Source organism: Lepisosteus platostomus, chromosome 6 (assembly GCF_059453375.1).
Source record: "Lepisosteus platostomus isolate fLepPlt1 chromosome 6, fLepPlt1.hap1, whole genome shotgun sequence".
Taxonomy (NCBI): Eukaryota; Metazoa; Chordata; class Actinopteri; order Semionotiformes; family Lepisosteidae; genus Lepisosteus; species Lepisosteus platostomus.
This window is the reverse complement of record NC_142616.1, coordinates 14,485,641-14,500,306: the sequence shown is the minus strand read 5'-3', so window position 1 is coordinate 14,500,306 and position 14,666 is coordinate 14,485,641. Positions and strand designations below refer to the sequence as shown.

At 42.0% G+C, this 14,666-nt stretch overlaps 1 protein-coding gene across 1 annotated transcript; it reads right to left on the bottom strand.

The window, feature by feature from the left end:
• Window positions 1–2,400: 2,400 nt before the first annotated feature.
• On the bottom strand, window positions 2,401–13,627 carry LOC148660504 (erythroid membrane-associated protein-like). The gene is made up of 6 exons (XM_088637976.1): window positions 12,803–13,627; window positions 8,682–8,765; window positions 6,603–7,161; window positions 5,526–5,546; window positions 3,105–3,131; window positions 2,401–2,973 (listed from the first exon to the last, which is right to left on the bottom strand). Exons 3-6 carry the CDS (start codon window positions 6,868–6,870, stop codon window positions 2,432–2,434), a joined length of 858 nt encoding a protein of 285 aa, XP_088494102.1. The 5' UTR covers window positions 6,871–7,161; window positions 8,682–8,765; window positions 12,803–13,627; the 3' UTR covers window positions 2,401–2,431.
• Between the last annotated feature and the right edge of the window lie 1,039 nt (window positions 13,628–14,666).

Genomic DNA, 14,666 nt, shown 5'->3' with positions numbered 1-14,666 from the left:
GATCAAATATGCAATCAACCCGGTAGATCGCAAAAGATCACAGAAAATCAAGCACTGCTTAAAGAGCAAGGGGAACTTTTTTTCTTTTTCAGCACACTCCGTATTGTCGTGCGGGAAAACCCGCGGCTTTTTCTTTTGTTGATTTATTCCTCTCGGTCGTCTCATTTCACTCTAAGCCATCCTCACACGGGGCGCCAATAACTGTAGGGTTTTGTGCATTTACTGCTACAATTAATAATTGTCTCAGGAAATGCACAAACCCCTACAGTTATTGGTGCCTCGTGAGAGGACGCCTACAGTGGAGTGTGTCCCCATTCCCATCAGGTCTCTGATTGGTTGGTAATCTTCTTGGACAATTGTCCATGGCCTGTGACTTTTAAGATTGTGTCCAGCCCAGATGACTATGGCTCTCTGCTGGACATCCAGGAGCTAGAAGTGGACATCCATCTTAGGGAGTATGAACAACTGGATCTGGATTGTCCTAGGAAAGACCCTTATCCAGAAGACAAACTCATCTCCCTCACTTCCCACATGCAAAGACCACTAGATCATTCTGTGGCTGAGATCACAGAGAGGCTCCTCTTTAGAAACATTCCTGTGACAGGCGACAGGCTATAGGTCAGGGCACAGAAACCTTACTAGAAATCTTTAATAACACTTAATCTAGGTGCAATAATAGGCCTTCTCCCCCTACCTGCAATGTATACATATATTGTTTTGCATTTTAATAACAATTTATAGGTGCTGTATTGTACTTATTTTGATAGAAGTCTCTGCTTTTGCTGTCAAGACAATTGTGAAGACTTGATCTGGAAAATGGAGGTGGAAGAACTGTTGACAGACACTGAGGTTTTTCTCTGCAGTTCAGAGGTAATTACAAAGGCAGAGGGACGTGCTTTAGGTCACACAAGAAGCACGGAGGTGAGGTGTCAGTTTCTAAAACCCTTCGTGTTTCTGTTTCACTTGTCATATCTTCAGTCCGCTTTCGTCTTTGTTACAGCCTTTCCTTATTAACCACAAGCTTGCTCGGTCCTTACCACTAAAGCACATGACTAAGATGGAAAACAACAGTACATTTTTATGAACATTTATGTTTAATAATTTATTGAGGTGTACCTATTAATAACACACAAGTACTATAAAGAAGGAAACACAAATATGAAACATAAAACAAAACAAAAAGGTAAAGGTTAATTTACAATAAAAGTCAATAATTAACTATTTCCTGTCTCATGGGCTTTGCAAAAACAGCTTTACCAAAAACCTCAACACACGTTTAACTCACAAAGCATGGATCAAAGAGGTTGCACACACAAAAAAAATTTAAAATATGCCACATACAGCAAAAAATAATGAACACAAGAAGCCCATTAGAAGCATATTTGACTGAAAAATGCTCATCTAAACACTTGGAAAGAGAATAGCTAAACCTAGAGAAAAAGAGTTCAACAGCACAGGAAGTGAGAAACAAACACAACTGAAACTTACAAGAGGGGATGTTCAGAGAGACAGACCATCAGCGTGAACACACACATGCTGCTGCCTTCAAATATGTTCATCGTCTTTTAAACTTCAACTAAAAATAATTAGGTGGCTTTTAGCGGAAGGCAACAGAACAAAATGTGGTACCAATGCTGAACAAATTATTTCTTTAAGAAACAAACCCATTTCATTCAGAAACATGTTTTTAACACATAACAGATAAAAATGTATTTGTTACCAATTGCTACAGGTATCTTGTAGAGCAGGGGCATTTCCGGAATAAAGGGATAAGCAGCATGGGGGTGCAGTGATCTGCATTGCTGTATTTCATTGCTGGGGTCTGGGGTTCAGTTCCAGACCTGGGGAGCTGTCTGCATGTCCACAAATAGACCTGAGGTCACCAATCATAAACTCACTTACTGTACATCTACTGAGTGGACAATCCCTAAACAGTTAGAGAAAGTGCATTCGTTGAGGTTGTTTCTATTGTCTTATGTCCAACATTATGTGAACAAAGGAGATTACTGAAAGGCAGCAGAGCAGGCAGGATAAAATACAGACAATGAACTGCGCGTTTGTAAAAACATCATTTATTTTTAATATTTTTTCAGCCTTCTCTTTTTTGATTAGAAACTTTTATAGCATAAGGATTTTCATAAAAAATCTCTGGCTAACAGCCCTCACAGATGTAATAATTCCATGCTGCTTTTATATATTACTGATCTAGATGTCATTTTTGTAACTCTCACGGGGTATTCTGATGACTGTAATGCTTGATGTTAAAGGAAGTTAGAAATCAGTGGAAATAGAGCTCGAGTAACAAAACTGATGGCGCTGTTATTTTAGTTTTTGCTTGATCAACGAACAACACAAAATAATCTGATTTTAATATGATTTCAAAAGACACAGCAGTTATTATACATGCTGCCCCTCCTATAGATATTGTGTGTCACTCAGGGGGACTGACAGGAGTGATGATCAGAGGGGCTGAGTTTTCACCCCCATCATTGGTACAGGGGCTGAAGAAAGGGTAGATCTTCTCCCTGAAGGTGTCGTAAAAGGTGAACATGTGGGACCTGGCCTCCACGTTGTAGAAGGAGACCTGCCCCTCCTCGTAATCCACACACACCCCCACCTTCCGGGGCTTCTGGGCCAGCCGGAGGTCAACAGGGACAGTGGAATTTGCTGTGTACGTCCCACCCCTCAGCCACACAGTCCAGATGCCAGCCTCAGGGCACAGTGTGATCTGCCCCTTCCTTTTGATGGACTCTCTGACGACTCCTAAAGTCCAGGCGAACTTATTTTTCACCTTCACCTCCCAGTAGTGTCGACCTGAGGTGAACCCATCCTTTCCCAGGACATCGACACAGGAAGTAAATCTCTCTGGATTGTCGGGGAGATCCTGTCGTGTGTCACCATGTCTGACTTGTTTGCCATCCTCAGACAGGATGAGATGGGGATGAGCTGTTCTGGGGTCCAGAGTCACGTCCACTATGGACAAGAAAGGAGACGAATGAGAAGATCTGTGGATGAACAGTGTTAAGTAATCCCAGTGCACTGAACCTATACTTTGTGTATCTTTAATGAGATTGACGAATGCTTGAGAAACCAAACAGTCTCACCTGCATTCCTGCGTGCCCTCTCAAATTCTGTAAAGAGAAAGAAATGTAACAAGATTTAAGTATGTGTCCAGCTGGAGATAAAAACAGGTGTGTCTTCACTGCTGTCTGTGTTGAGTTCAGGTGTGTGAACAGGTGTGTCTTCACTGCTGTCTGTGTTGAGATCAGGTGTGTGAACAGGTGTGTCTCACTGCTGTCTGTGTAGAGATCAGGAGTGTGAACAGGTGTGTCTCACTGCTGTCTGTGTAGAGATCAGATGTGTGAACAGGTGTGTCTCACTGCTGTCTGTGTAGAGATCAGGTGTGTGAACAGGTGTGTCTCACTGCTGTCTGTGTAGAGATCAGGTGTGTCTTCACTGCTGTCTGTGTTGAGATCAGGTGTGTGAACAGGTGTGTCTTCACTGCTGTCTGTGTTGAGATCAGGTGTGTCTTCACTGCTGTCTGTGTTGAGATCAGGTGTGTGAACAGGTGTGTCTCACTGCTGTCTGTGTTGAGATCAGGTGTGCAGCAGGGTGATCTTGTGTGTCAGGGGTGTGTCCAGCTGGAGACAGTGCTGTGTGATGCTGCTCCTCCCACAGTGGAGTTTGAACTGCTCTCTGTCCCTGAGCCTCAGCTCTGCCTCAGTGCTTCACAGTCAGAAGCTCTGGGACAGAGAAAATGCTCAGACTCCTGTGAGGAGGGCTATGACCTCAGTCTACAAGCAGGATCCTGACTTCAAGGTCTTGCTTCAGAGAGCCCCTTCTCATAAAACAACAAGCCAGAGGAGCAGGTGCCTCCATAGAAAGAGCAGATCTGACTCCCAGGAAAAAACATGCTACAGACAGACAAATCAAGACTTGTGGTGACACTATACTGTATAAAAGCATCAGTGAGAGTCAGTGAAGATCCTGACTCTCTGTGGTCATTAAAAATCCCAGGGTGTTTCTCGAAAAGAGTAGGGGTGTTACTCCGGTGTTCTGGCCAAATTTCCCCCTAGCCTTTACCAGTCATGGCCTCCTAATTATCCCCGTCTCTGAACTGGCTTCATCCTTCTGCTCTCCTCCCCACTGAGAGCTGCTGTGTATGAGCAGCCTGGTGCATCATCCAGGTGGGGCTGTTTGCTCGTCAGTGAGAGTACATTCTCAAATCGTTACAGCAGACAAAGAAGCAGAATCTGAGAAATCTATTCACTAGGACAGCGACTGATATGGGGATATGCTTTTTTACTCACCCTGTGCTGGCAGGGAGATGGCAGTGAGCTCCCTTTCATTAGCTCACATCACATTCAACCTGTAAATACTGATCTTCTAGTGATTCTGAGCCCTGAGATTCCAACAGCACAGGCACACACCACTGTTGTCAGTACTGACACTACTGCACTTCTACTGTCACTACTATTGTTGCTTCTCTTGTCACTGCTACTGTTAGGGCTGCTGTTTCTGCTACTGTCACTACTACTGTAACTAAAGCTGTCACTATTGTTGTCACTACTACTGTATCACTACTGCACATCTATTGTCACTACTGCTCTCACTAATACTGTCACTATTAAAGTCTCTCCTGCCATCAATACTGTCCTTTTTGCAGTTACTACTGCTGTCAGTACTACCACTTTATACTACCATTGTCTCCACTGCATTTATTACTACAGTCACTGCTGTCACTACTGTCACTAATACTGTCACTTCTACTGTGAATACTGCTGTCACTACTGCATTACTATCACTCCTGCAGTCACTACTGCACTACTATTGTCTCTACCCCTGTTCCTGCTACTGTCACTACAGCACTGCTACATTGCAATAATACTGCTGTCATGGCAGTAGTGAAAACTGTGTGATATATGTATTATTACTTTAGATTATGAAGAACACCAACACAGAAATTAACTAGTACTGAAGATTTCTATTTTCTTGATTATCCTGTGCTGTATAATTGAGGATAAATCTTATTCTTACTGTGTTTTTGTGTGTTGTTTTTTCTTCATTTTCTTCAATAAAAAACTTAACAAAATTTGATATTTTAAGTAGTTATTATATAGCAGAATAACTATCGGAATTAGTATTCAGAACATATTTTCAGATTCATAGGAAATGTATTTGTAGTTGATTAATATTTCACTCAGCAGGGGAATCTCTGGTATAGAGATGATGTTGTCCTGATCACTTATAGATCTTAGTTGGCAACCGTTGACTCTGGTCATCATACTAATTACACAGTGATTTTAGATCATTTTAATTTTAACCACATAATCACAGGTAAACCATCTGAAAAATAAAACCTCTGTATTTTAGTAGTTTCTGAGCTGGTAATAAATAAGGCTGGCAAGGTGGAGCAGTGGTTAGCATTGATCCTTTCCAGCATTGACTGCATTGTGTCTCTGTCCAGTTACTCTGCTCTTTCAGGAATCATGAAAATGAAGTTCTGCAACACTTTGGCTACTCACCCAGGTCCACAGCAAGCCGGCCTGCAGGCAAAATAAAGGAAAGCATGTGTTGGACGGGTTTTAATATTCATTTAAACTGAGATTCTTGTTTAATGTACATACAGTTTGAATGCTAGACTGCTTGAGTTCACATGTGTAAGTCCCTACTTATATTCAAAATCTTGAAAAACAACTCACGTTTCTGTGTTTAACTGGTGGCGTTATTCATTGTGACATTCTATACAAAGTTTCAATTAAGTGTAGATTCAAAGGAAACAGCAGATATGATGTCATGCAAGTACAAGAAAAAATAATGTTATTGTCACACCTTTCAGTATTGTATAAGATGACCTTCACGTACAATATGTGTACAAAATAATCTAGCATGTATCTGTTTAAACCTACTGACTTGTTAGGAGAAAAATAGCAATTTAAAAGCACAAAGACACACAAACTACTTCCACAGCAGTCTTGGAAGATCATCTGCTGGGGAAACACAAAAGTCAAAAGTCAAAATCTCCTACTTTAGCAATACAGCAGCGATATTCCCTGCTTTCTCTTCAGAGGAATGATATGGTACATATAAAATATTATAGTTTATGCTTATTTCAAAACTATTCAGGGAAAGAAATATACATTACATTATAATGTCAATGGAAAAAAATAAACATAAATAAAATATATCAATGCTAAAAACTGTAATTGTTCTGATGATGTGTTGCATGATCTACCTGACTTCACTAGTGCATACAGCAGGCCTGCTGTACAAACAGTGTCCTTGCAAGATTTATTATAGATCAAGACCTGCAGTATTACTCAAATTACTACTTCTGTCATGGCTACCACTACTACACTACTACCGTCACTAACCCTGCAGTCACTATTGTTGTCACTACAACTACCACTGTCATTGCAGAGGTGTATTTATAAAATATAAATGAACACCTTTCATTTGTTTTTCTTTCATGCATAGATCACGGTGCATATAATACAATGGACATATACAGTATATCATGTTACATACTGTAGATTTTAACTATACTGTGAAGTAGAAAACCAAAACATGAATCTGATTTTAAAATAACCTTTAGAACTTACCATGTTCCATCTTGCCTTCCAGATCTGAAGCGATTTTGTTTTCGTGAATGCCACGCAGAATTGTAATTGTCTTATTAACTGCGCCATCTTCCTCAAAGACATTAATCAGACGTGTTGCCAGGTCTATCGTATCATAGTTGACGACTTCTGCTCTAGGGAACTGGCCATCTTTTCCCATATCAATGAGCTTCTCCTTGAATCTCTTCAACCTGTCTGAATCCAGACTGTCCAGGCTGTCGATGATTTGGTCCTTGATGGTTGAGCTCATTTTCTTTAAATCTCTTATCCAATTCTTCTGTGGATATTTATAGTATGATGAAGCCAAATGCTTTGTAAAAAAGTTAAACTACTCTCTTCAATACCAATGAAAGGAAAACTGAGGTGATTTTAAGCAAGCTGATATGGTACAGTGTCAGGAAATGTTTGTCTTCTGTCCTGTCATCTCTCTGTCAGAGTTCTTCTCTGTGGCTTTGACTTGCTGACGTCACTCCTCAAACCTGCTGTTTCGCAAGTGTGTCTTGGGGTGGGATCTTGGGTACCTTTTTTCTGCCCTGATGTACTTAAAAATAAAATGTTTACTTACCTAAAATAACTTCCTAAATTCAATGATTGTTTTTCCAACATTAAGAACATGATAAACAGATTTTTTTAAACTTTTCTTTGCATGCCATTAAACAAGTATCACTTAATTCCTTACAATGATAAACAATAGTCTTTTTTTTCCAGTGAAATAAAGTACAATAAGAACAAAACAAGTGTTAACTGTTACAAAGTCCAACAGTGTATCCAACCCCTTGTAATGCATTAGAGACCACCAACTCTACTGTTCCTGATTGCTTATGAAATGGCCCAAATTCTAGAAGAAGAAATACGACCTCAGTCTAGTTTTTATTTTAATACGTGTTAACATATAGACTGGAATATTGTTAATTCTCCAAAACACAGGAAAGTGTATGAAGGAAATTTTGCCCTTTTTATGATTTGCTCAGCAGTTATTCCTTCACTGGAAGGTGTAAGAATTTGAAACACAATTACAAGATTTGCCATTGAAAACTCAAAAGCACTGCTGTTTTCTTGCAAACACTGCATTGCTGTAGCTCGAAAGAGCATTGATAGAAGGGACCCTTCATACACTGCCATCCCAATGGGCCTCCAGGGCTCAGACACCAGTGAGCAGTCCTCACAATTAATATACCTCTGACATTAATCACTGCTGGGGTGATCTAGGGTGAACAGTGGCTGATTGGGCTCAAAGACCAGTGAACAGGCATGGGCTTGTCCAGGCTGTACAAGGGGAAAGTGACAGTATCTCACAAGACAGCACCAGCAACCTAGAGCAGAGCAGGAGTTCCAGGCAGACAGTGTGAGTGAATTTATCAGTGACCACACACCCACACTGCTGACCTGTGACCTTTACAGGAAATACTTCTTGATCAACCCAGCTGATTGCAATTTTTAATCAGTTAGTGGATTTCAATTCTGCCAGATACTATGTCAGAACACCTCTTTTAAAACAGATTGCTGGAACAATCAAGTGTGAATTTACAGTATAGCCCTTGTAAATGATGTTTCTTTGGATGCTTAGAATACACAGTAGTTCACTGGACAACTGCAACGTGTAAATATTTTCCTTTGCATTGTAAACCTATTTTAATCTCTGCATGTAAAGCCAATTTCGAAGACTGGATCTGGAAAATGAAAGTAGAATTGATGACAGACATTTTTTCTCTTCAGTACAGAGATAATATTGTAGGCAGAGGGGCATGCTTTAGCTCATACAAGAAGCACAGAGGTGAGATGTCACTATATGAAACCTTTATTGTGTCTGTTTCAGTTGTGGCTTTTGGTGTCTGAACTTAATTTCAGAGAGCTATGTAGAAAGTAAAACCTCAATACAGAGATCAGTCAGAACACAAATTAAATAGCAAAGACAGCAGGAGGGGATGGCAGGGCCTGCAGCAGGTTACAGACTACAAGGGCAAGGAGGTGTCTCTTGAGGAAGACCCAGAGCTCCCAGACACATTATGTGGTAGATGTGAGGTTCTACACAGCATTGCCTTCAGTAAATGTTAAACATACCTCTATAACCCTCTTCACCTCACCTCATCCAGATGGGGACTACATGTTGGTGGTGGTGGAGGGGTGACCCCATTTCCACATCATCTGCAACACATCATGTGCAGATCAGCTGGTACCCATCTTCAATAAATTATTTAATATGTCACTGTAGCAGTCCGGTTATTTTAGGTCTGCTATTATTATACAGAAATCAGGTGCAAAATACCTAAACAATTACAGGCCAGTGGCTCTCATATCAGGCATTATGAAAGAATCCAAGCAATTCAAGTATTCGCCCCCCACCCACAGAGTTAATACTTGGTAGGACCACCATTGGCAGAAATGACAGCTGTGAGTCTCTTTGGGTAAGTCTCTGTCAGCGTTGCACATCTTGACACTGGAATATTTGCCCATCCTTCTTGGCACAATTGCTCAAGCTCCATCGAGTTGGATGGGGACTGTTTGTGAACAGCAATTTTAAAGTCATTCCACAGATGCTCAATTGAATTGAGGTCTGGGCTTTGATCGGGCTACTCCAGGGACATTTTTCAATTTTTCAATTTTGGTCTCATCAGACCATAGAATCTTCCTCCAAATTGTTGAGTCTCTCACATTTGGGCCTTTGGGCAAACTACAGCCGAGATGTGATATGAGTTTTCTTCAACAAAGGCTTTCTTCTTGCCACGCTTTATGAAGCCAGATGTATGAAGTGCGTGTGCTATTGTTGTCTCATGCACAGATTCTCCCATCTCTGTCATGGAGGACTGTAACTCCTTTAGAGTTGCCGTAGGCCTCTGGGTGGCCTCTCTTACTACGGCTCTGCTTGACCGGACACTCAGTTTTGGAGGACGACCAGTTCTGGACAGATTCTCAGTTGTTCCATATTTTCTCACCTTTTTAATGATGGACTTCACTGTGCTTCAAGGTATATTTTTTTAATGCCTTGGAAATGTTCTTATATCCTTGCCCTGACTGGTATTTTTCAAGAACCAAGCATTCTGCTTGGATGTTCCTTGGTCTTCATGGTGTAGTGTTTCCTTGGAAAAGCACTAAGTGGGGAAGCTCCCAGACACAGGTGTAGTTATTCTGAAATCATGTGAAGCACCTCCAGGTGGACTCCAGGTGGACTCCAGTCAAGTAATTCTGTGACTTGCAGAAGAGAGCTGGTTACTTCAGAGGTAATTTAGGTGTGTCAAAGCAAGGGGGTGAATACTTATGCATTCAATTATTTTCTGTTTTTTTGTTTGATTAATTTAGTAAAATGTCTGGATTTTCCTTTCACTTTGACATTATCAGTTTCCCTTCGGGATTAATAAAGTCTTATCTATCTATCATAGAGTACTTTGTGCTGATGAGTGGCAAAAACTCTCAGTTAAATACATCATGGTTCCATGCTGTAACACAATAAAATGTGAAAATGTCCAAGGGGGGTGAATACTTTTGCAAGGTACTGTAGAACAGAGCTGGTGTGGAATAGTAACCACCCAATGTAGGTAAACTTCTGGTTCACAGCTCCCTTGACCAAACTCAGCAATCATCCCCACCAGTCACCCCTGTAACAGGACTTACTGCATCACCTGCAAATACATATCTAACAACACACTCATTTAGGGCCCCTCAGGTCAATTCCAGAACTCCCAGATGACATCCTGTACCTCCAGCAACCTAATTTACTGTTTCTACATTGGGGAAACCAGAAGGAGACTAGGAGACCGCTTCAGAGAACATGTTCGGGCTGTGAAGACTAAAGATCTCTCCAAGCCCATAGTTTCTCATTTCACCTCAGACGGCCATGATCACACTGATCTCTCCGTCTCTGTTCTCAAAGAAGGGCTTCTCACCTCCCACAGCAGAAAGACAACAGAAACTAAAATCATCCTGAAACTCGGTTCACACCGTCCCCCTTCTCTCAATGACCGAGTTATTTCCGTGTGATCTTCTCTATTCTCATGCAGGGTTTGACTTCACACCTTCACCCTTCTGCACTTCACACTTCCTGAGTGGCCTCTCTGCCCCTCCTGCCTCCTCCCCCCTCCCAGCTTTTGTTCTTTTGTGCTATATAATCTTTGCTGTCTGCCCTTTCTCACACCTGAAGAAGGCTTCACAGCCGAAACGTTGTGTTTTCTCTCTTCTCTTTTCAGCATGGAATAAACCTATTACTTGTTCCTTTGCAGACTACACATGCTGACACAGTTCCCAACCTGAGCTAACTTCACCTGTGCTTTTTTCTTCTCCAGACCTCTCCCACCTGGCTCTTTTGTCCCTCTCTCTACTATATTTTTGTCTCACCGTTCTGGAGTTGTGTCTTGATCTGCTCTAACGAGATTGCCATTATGTTTTTTTCTTTGCAATGCACTGTTGTCTGTTTGCTAACGTTTCCTGCCGCTTTGCCTTGTGAAACAACCAACTGGGGCTTAAATATGGTAAAATATCCATTTTGAAACCTTAAAATCACTTTAATTTAAGATACAAATGATCGGTTCTCTGCTCCATGAACGATCCCAGTACGCTGGACTTAGTGACATAGCTCTGAAGTATCCATCATGTTCGCAACAACCTACACTTGTGAGCATGGATTTTCGACACTTGTTGGACTGAAAACAAAGTAGAGAAATCGGCTGAACGTAGAGCCGGACATGAGACAGAAGTTGTCCAGCTTGGATCCTGATATCACTTCTCTGGCTGCTCAACAAAAGCAGCTCCATTCTTCACATTTTTAAGTAATAAAAACATTTGCAGAAAATGCAGCTTTGTTGGTAAAAGATGAGTATTTTCATCAAATTTAATTCAATATTAGTTGTTTTTAGTACATTAATGGGTGATGATTTTTACAGGGTAAGAAGTGGACGTAGGCATAGGTGGTCCACCGCATCTGTGACTTGGTGTAAGTGTGTCACGGATGTCGGATGGGAAAGCCATGGAATTGGAGGAGAGCAAAAAAGACCCTATGCGTAGCGGCGAGACGGGGATGAACCTGGGCTCAGGATTTCGGACGATGTCGGAAAGAAACCTATTGTAACTAACAGTTCTTTCCGGACCCTATGCGGACGACACAATCCGAAGAAGTGGGGAAACACTAGGAAAACGTCATGCAGGAATACGGGGCTGAAAACAGGGGGGCGTGTCCAAAGTGCGCTGGTGCACGGGGGAGTTGTGGCCGAGGCAAACAATCCAAAAGAGTAATCCATAGAGGGAATCCAAAAACGCAAGAGTAAGTCCATAGCCAGGAGATCCATCCAAACAAGGAATTAAAACCATGAACCGGGTCGGAACTGGCGGACAGGAAACAAGAACGGGAACAGAGATTAAAACTTTAACGGGACCAGGCGCTTCCAGGTCCCGGACTCGCACGGTGCTTAAACCAGATGCAGAGCCAGGATGAGCATCAGCACCTGGCTTTTAAGGTGGGCTGGGAAAAGGGATCAGGTGCACAGAATTAAGTCTAAAGTGAAAGGGCTGGAGCACCCTTAAGGAGGGGGGACTATAATCATGACACCTATGCCCTCAGGCCGCGGACAGGAGCGACCTGGTGCTAGGCGGGTCTCAGGACATCCGAACCCCATTGCTGAGCGAGGAGCAGAGCAGAAACAGGAAGTAAGTAGGCCACACAACAAGACACACTGGCAAGACATGAATAATCACAGGGAACTAGGAACAGGACAGAAGTAGAGCGCCCTCTAGGTGTACAGGGCGTGACAAAACGATTATTATATAACAGTAAAACTATCTGAACTATTGTTTAGAACACAGTTGCTGAATAAAAGAAATATATTTGTAGTTGCTTAATACTTCACTCAACAGAAGAATCTCTGGTATGAAGGTCATGTTGTTCTTATCTGCTCATCATATTACTACACAGAGTAATTAAAGGAATTTTAATATCATAACCATATTGGATCCTAGTAAGCTATGTTCCCTCTAAGCTGTGCGCATACAGGATACGAAATCAGCGCACGTTGGAAATTAAACTGCGCACAAAAAATTAAATCCCCCCCCCAAAAAATATGATGATAATAAAACAAACACAGTTGTCAATTGAAAAATGCAAAATTGACCACATGAGACTGAGAGAGGCCCAACTTGGCCGTGTACATTATTTTTGCCTCTCGATCATCGATATCTCTGCTCTCGTAGTCTCGTACCTCACTGCTCATGCTTGCTCCACGCTCAGTCTCTATGACTGAGCTCGTTGAATCGCTGTCCCGGTCTTCTGTGTCTCTGTGTTGCACAACAAACAGCCTTGTCCTTTTCCTGTTTACACAGTGTGCATCGTTGAAAGTTGATATCGTAGAAACGTAGACTATTTGTTTTTAAATTGTTATTGCTTACGTAAGAGTTTATTTTACTTTAAAAAATATTGATTCTTCCTGTTATAAGTTCAATGGGGGGTATAATTCAACTTAAAAATAAAAGATAAAGACACTGAGGTTCATCAGATTTTGGCCCAGAGATATTAACAAGTGCTACTGTCGCTGTGGCAATAACACCGTTAACTATAACATACTGTATCTCTCCCCTTTCTTTTTTTACTGCTGTTGGGCTGATATGAAAATCTGCCTGCTCACTAAAATAGCTAAACCTCTTGAATGAGATGCAAAAGAGGAGAAAAACACTTGTCCCGACCACTGAAGTCCCAAACTAGTGTGCTCCTCATTAGTTAGATGGATCTGTTTAAAAAATATATATATATAAAGCCAGCCTTCTGAGTCTTCAAGTAACATACGATCGTTTTACACATTCATAACATTAATATTCAAGTACCAATACACTGGAGATGTAATTTTACTTCCATAAGACTCTCCACAGAATTGAAAGAACAAATTATTTCCATGCCTACAGAGTAATATACAGTAGCAATACCCCCAACAATAACTAAAAATAGTGGTATTTTTATATTACTCTTATTCCTAACACATTAAATAGACACAAATAACGGGCTCTTTTTTTGATCAATATCGTAATAAGCCAAATCACGAATATGTACTGTACGCGGAAGCTTCCTATATCGTAAAATCATCCTGGAGAGTTTTGTGGAGGGGACGGATTTCGAGGGGACACTGAATTGGAGACGACAGCGGAGGTCAGCAATGTAATAGCGACTGTTCGCTGAACATAACGCGCTCTGCAGTCGAAGTTGTGTCTTTTTTCTTCGGTGGCGTTTTCCCTAACCAGAGGTATTTTCATTAGGAGTTCGTTACATTTCATAGCCAGTTAAATCCTTTAAAGGATAACATAACGTCTCCGTAACCGGAAGTCCGAAAAATACACGCGCTCTTTATTTATTGCACTGTAACAACGTACATCGACCACGGTCTTATTTGCTGTAAAATGCCATTAATTAACATTGACTATGATCATTTCAGGCCAGCACGATGGTGCAGTATTCGGCAACGCTGCCTCACAGTGCTAGGGTCCTGGGTTCAATTCCTGTGGTACTATCTGTGTGCAGTTTGATTTCCCCCCCCCCGTGTTCACGTGGGTTTCCTCCTGGTGCTCCGGAGTCCAAAGACATGCTATCAGGTTAAATGGCAATTAACCCTGGTGAGAGTGTGTGTGTCCGGTGATGGACTGGCGTCCTGTGCAGGGTGTGTGAGAGTGTGTGTCTGTGTGTGTCCTGTGATGGACTGGCGTCCTGTCCAGGGTGTGTGAGAGTGTGTGTCTGTGTGTGTCCTGTGATGGACTGGTGTCCTGTCCAGGGTGTGTGAGAGTGTGTCCGTGTGTGTCCTGTGATGGACTGGTGTCCTGTCCAGGGTGTGTGAGAGTGTGTGTCTGTGTGTGTCCTGTGATGGACTGGTGTCCTGTCCAGGGTGTGTGAGAGTGTGTCCGTGTGTGTCCTGTGATGGACTGGTGTCCTGTCCAGGGTGTGTGACAGTGTGTGTCTGTGTGTGTCCTGTGATGGACTGGCGTCCTGTCCAGGGTGTGTGAGAGTCTGTGTCTGTGTGTGTCCTGTGATGGACTGGCGTCCTGTCCAGGGTGTGTGAGAGTGTGTGTCTGTGTGTGTCCTGT